The following is a 4,763-nucleotide window of genomic DNA, read 5'->3' as shown; positions in this document are numbered from 1 at the left end:
TACTTCCAACGTGACTTCAAAAGAACCGTCGTTTTTCTTTCGCAATGCCACGGGAGTCCAATTGTTGAACGTTCCAGCAACATAAACATTGTCTCCTCCTTTTTTCCACTGGAGCTGCAAGGGAACAACTATAACTTTGAGAGAAATGTTACGAAAGTAATCACGTTCACTTACGAGTCTTGCTCATAGCTTCGATCTTACGTGGGCAATCTTACAATTTCAACGATCGCTGAGCCATTTTTTCATTGGATCTCTTCGAATCAATCGTTCCTTCGTCCAATTGGAAAACGTTGTCTAACTTCCATAAATGAAATAAGTTTTATTAGATTTTCACCATGTCATTATACATGTACATAAAGGAACAATTTCAAATTCATAAACCATTATCATTATGCTGGAATCTATCTATGATGTCAGACACTTATCAACGCCCAAGTCTTTCCCACAGTTCATGAACATTGAATTTACAATAACGTTCATAGTTTTCTACAACAGTAACAAGACACGATGTTTTAAGTACTTCAACCAAAATAGAGAAATCGGGGTTCTTCAATTTTACATGAAATGTTGCGGGCATTTGTTCAGCAATAGCTTCAATAAACTCGTCACGATGAACACCGGAATTATTTCTCTTTCTGAACACAACAGCAAACGTGTTTTTCTCAAGAGCAGCCAAAGCGTTAACTTTTCTCTCAGCTATTTCACGAAAAAGATGGCTCACTTCCTCTTTGCGCGCATAGCATACTCCATCAACGGGAATAAACCGAACAGAATATCTGCACTTTCTCACTTTCGTCATTTCCACATCCTGCATTATCTTGTAAACCAACACACAGGGGTCCAAGACAATACTTGGCTGAAAAGCAAAGAACACTGAGCCTTTTACACCAACATCTAGAGCATAAACCAAGTTCAAATCTACGTTCTTAACACTGATATCTTTGCTAGGTTCCTTCCGAAGTTGCTCTAGTTCATCCTCTAACGATAATGCGTGGTTCACAACTGAATTGTTCGGTTCCTTTTCAAGAAAGATTTCTAAATACTCAAGTAATAGTTGGTACGCCTCCCTACGACAGGCAGCTTCCTGGGTAGGAGAACAGGTCACTAGAATACCACGGCGACCCACACAGCTCTCCTAAACGACATGAAAACTCCGGAAAAGTATTTTTCTGCTCTTCATACCTTAGCATTCTTCGTTCGTAAACTTGAAAACTTCACACGCCTCTTCTTCCTATTGTTGGAATCGCATTGGTTTGTAGAGCCAACTCTCGCTCCATTTTTCATCATGAAGAGGAACAATTGAGTTGTTTTCGACCATTTTCATGGTTACCTTGAATTGTAAGTACGAACGTTTATTAATAGTAGGAGCAACTGGAGAACTAGGGAGTGCAACTGTTCAAGCTTCTTCAAACTCACCGTTTTGGAGAGACAAAAAGATCTATGCTACTTATTTTCGTCATGTACCAACGAATACTCATCCGTTGTTCTCTGTAGCAGTTTGGAACTTTTTGGATCTCAACGACCACGAAAGTATACGAAGACTGTTATTAGAAATTTCTCCCACAAGTGTTATTTGTTGTAGTGTTCCATCTCACCAAGGTGCGAGTTCCCAGTATACAAATTTCCTTCGACAAGGCATAGTTGAAAACGTCGTTGCTTTGGCTGAGGCCTCCAAGATGATTGGTGCTCGATTTATAGCCGTTTCTACTGACCAAGTATTTGATGGCAAGTTGAAGAATGGAAGATATAAGGAAGATGATCCTATCCGTCCAACTAATCCATATGCTTCTTGCAAAGCAGAAATGGAAGAGCAGCTGTTGAGATTAGGAGGAGATATTCTCATTTGTCGTACGTCTCTGGTCAGTTTTCCTTTCAATCTATACGGTAGTTTTACTGATAATCAATAGGTTCTAACTTTGGAGCCTCCCGGAAAAGCAGTTCGCTTTATCCTCGATGCACTTGAACCAGAGAGCAACATCGAAATCTTTACTGATGAGTTACGAAACATGAGTTTCTCAGAAGATTTGGGGAGTGCTTTATGTGAAGTTTCCGTTCCAGGTCATCCTGCGCGGGGACTGTTGCACTTGTGTTCGGATGAACCGGTCAGTCGTTATGACTTGGCACTAAAACTGGCTCCTTATTTTAGAAAGGATGAAAAGAACATCAAGACCGCAAGAAGTGCCGCTAGTAAACAGTTTCGGCCTTTGAATCTCAGTTTGGATAATAGCAAAGCAAAGTCTTTGTTACGAACTGAAATTCGTGGAATATCGAAGCGTCTCGCCCAACTACCTTAAAACTAACTTGTAGAGTGTTCACAGTGCAAAGAGTTTTCTGAAAACTTCTTTCCAAAGAGTTTTTTTATAGCTGTCATTTGCAATTTTTGAACACTCTGACTCTGCACACTATGTTTGTTTCATGAAAGGGACTTGGCAAAAAGTGAAATGCCTCATTTCTGTTTGATTTGTCTATCCGTATAAATAAATTGTAAGTGAAGTACATACGGTATTTTTTAGCGGCGTTTGGAAAAAAGTCTGCTATTAAAAACTGCATAACCATTTCCACAACCTTCCATCACACAAAATTGGTACTTAGTTCAACCAGTCTCGAATGACACGCCACTCACTCTATGAAAGGTTAGAGACGAGAACAGGGAACTGAGAGACTGCTCTGAACTATATTCGGTAATATCATGGAGAGCGTCAAGCCTTATTCATTCTACAAAAGTGGATCTTCTAAAGTCTGCTCAGTAACCCTATTTGTGTTGTATAATAAAAGCGTCAACTTCATATTACTCTCTACATTCAAAATAACTCTTCCTATTTTCTAAATTTCTTTTTGACAATCAAAATAAACAAGAATTCGTAAATAGCAGCTATTGATCAACTCAACAACTAGGTTCTATCACAACTAAAAAAAACACTACAAAGTTCTATCCAAACCTTCTATACCAGACTCTTGTTGTGTTGTTCCACCTGGACCAACATCCATATTAACATGCATATCCTGATGGAATCTATCTTCGATGAAAATGCTGGACTTTTCTGATTCTCCCTTCTGAAAATGATATAACGCCATTTTAGGGAAAAGCTTAATAACCAAACGGCTCCAAGCACTCATCAGAGGGGTATCTCCGTGAACTTGCACTCCTGGCATAAAAGGACGATTAAAGGCTTCGTAAATAAATGCACCAAGAGGACCTCCAATCAAAGGTCCACAAATAGGACCCCACCAATAATTATGGAAACCAGGAAAGGCAGCCTTCCCCCAACCGAGAGCATAAGCAGCCACCCTTGGACCAAAATCTCTTGCAGGATTGATAGCAAAACCCTCAAGAAAGCCAAATCCACCACCAACCATTGCAACTACATAACCAATAAGCAATGCCTTCAATCCATTGTGACTAAACGAGTTGGGATTGAATGGGTCAGTAACGGCAAAGATTCCATATAATAAAATGCCAGTTTGATATATTTGTCCAATAAAACCATCATAATTGGTGAGATGCTCATTGACCGAAGTAAAGAAAGATTCTGAGCTAGTGACTGAATCTTGCTTGGTAATATTGTTGCTGTTGAGATATGCTGTAAATATGGGAAAATACATATTGTATACAGAAAAAGCGCCTACAAATGCACCCATCCACTGTGCAATAATATATGGCACCACTTTCCACCATGGAAAACCTCGGAAGAGTGCAAAGCTTACAGTGACTGCAGGATTGATATGACAGCCTGAGACACCACCCGTGCCATAAATAGCAAAAGTGACTGCTAAACCCCATGTGATACAAACTCCCCAATAGGATGTCAAATAAGGACTAGGTGAGAAGAGCAAAGCCATACATGAACAACTGTCCCCAACCAAAATAAGCAAGTAAATACCAATGAACTCTGAAACTAGTTCTCCAATAAATTGTAGTCTTGTTGGAGTAAGACCTATCTTAGACCAATCCACGTGTTGACAAATTGGTCTAGTAGGTGCCAAAGAGTCCTCTACAGCTCCAGGGTCCAACTGTTGATGCTCATAAGACATGATGAACTACACCCCAAATTCTATTCTTCACAAAATTCATCGCAAATCAACCCAATCAAAATCTTGTCTACAAGACAACCGCAAGCTTTTCTTCCTGCCGATAAAGAAAAATGAATCATAAGAGAGATAAATCTAGAAGAAATGGACTCCAACATTTCTCTCTATTGTTGTTGACTCAGGCGCATAGAATTTCTCCATTTTGGGATGATTCCATTGTTCGAAGAAACAATTCTCGACAAGGTATCTCAGCACCCAACTTCNTACAGATAAGGTAAGCCCCAGAGAGTCTTCTGTGAAGTGAATACGCTTCCTTGGGTGGTGGACATAAACGTTCCTGAAGCATAGTTCGCCCAAACTCGGCCACTCTTCTCGCAATGTCAGAGTTTTTAAAGTCATAAAGAGATCCGGCAGAAAAAGGTTCGCCCACGACAAAAGCGGCAGAACAGTGTGCATCAAGCATACTTTTGCTTTCATCCCCCGTTNGAAAACCAAGTCTCTTCGAGTATCTAAAGTTACTTCGTTCAATATATTATTACAATGTTTGGATACTTAACTTACTCAATAACACCCTCCTTATCTTTCTCGGAACACGCCCACACCATTTTCNGATAAAGATCCACAAATTCTTTCGGATATTCTCTACTCGCGCCAAAATCTNACAAGTAAAGTTTTTGTTCTTTTGGATGATACAAAAAATTACTAAAGTTAGGGTCGGTTTGCATGAAACGGAA

At 39.7% G+C, this 4,763-nt stretch overlaps 4 protein-coding genes across 4 annotated transcripts; 1 reads left to right on the top strand and 3 right to left on the bottom strand.

Moving 5' to 3' along the window:
* Positions 1–303: 303 nt before the first annotated feature.
* Positions 304–1,303, bottom strand: Gasu_64210 (uncharacterized protein). Its single transcript, XM_005702386.1, has 2 exons — positions 1,183–1,303; positions 304–1,135 (listed from the first exon to the last, which is right to left on the bottom strand). Exons 1-2 carry the CDS (start codon positions 1,285–1,287, stop codon positions 425–427), a joined length of 816 nt encoding a protein of 271 aa, XP_005702443.1. The 5' UTR covers positions 1,288–1,303; the 3' UTR covers positions 304–424.
* Positions 1,304–1,313: 10 nt separating this feature from the next.
* Gasu_64200 (dTDP-4-dehydrorhamnose reductase) lies at positions 1,314–2,788 on the top strand. The gene is made up of 2 exons (XM_005702385.1): positions 1,314–1,859; positions 1,908–2,788. Exons 1-2 carry the CDS (start codon positions 1,323–1,325, stop codon positions 2,292–2,294), a joined length of 924 nt encoding a protein of 307 aa, XP_005702442.1. The 5' UTR covers positions 1,314–1,322; the 3' UTR covers positions 2,295–2,788.
* A 4-nt stretch (positions 2,789–2,792) lies between these two features.
* On the bottom strand, positions 2,793–4,143 carry Gasu_64190 (aquaglyceroporin related protein, MIP family). The gene has a single exon (XM_005702384.1). The coding sequence runs from the start codon at positions 4,030–4,032 to the stop codon at positions 2,920–2,922; it is 1,113 nt and encodes a 370-aa protein (XP_005702441.1). The 5' UTR covers positions 4,033–4,143; the 3' UTR covers positions 2,793–2,919.
* Positions 4,144–4,152: 9 nt separating this feature from the next.
* Positions 4,153–4,762, bottom strand: Gasu_64180 (ABC1 transporter; the record flags this gene model as incomplete). Its single annotated transcript, XM_005702383.1, has 2 exons — positions 4,153–4,538; positions 4,591–4,762. Coding segments are annotated over 2 exons (503 nt in total), but the record flags the coding sequence as incomplete, so codon positions are not given.
* Between the last annotated feature and the right edge of the window lies 1 nt (position 4,763).

The sequence above is a fragment of the Galdieria sulphuraria genome, assembly GCF_000341285.1.
Source record: "Galdieria sulphuraria unplaced genomic scaffold scaf_233, whole genome shotgun sequence".
Classification (NCBI taxonomy): Eukaryota; Rhodophyta; class Bangiophyceae; order Galdieriales; family Galdieriaceae; genus Galdieria; species Galdieria sulphuraria.
This window is presented reverse-complemented; position numbering and strand designations above follow the sequence as displayed.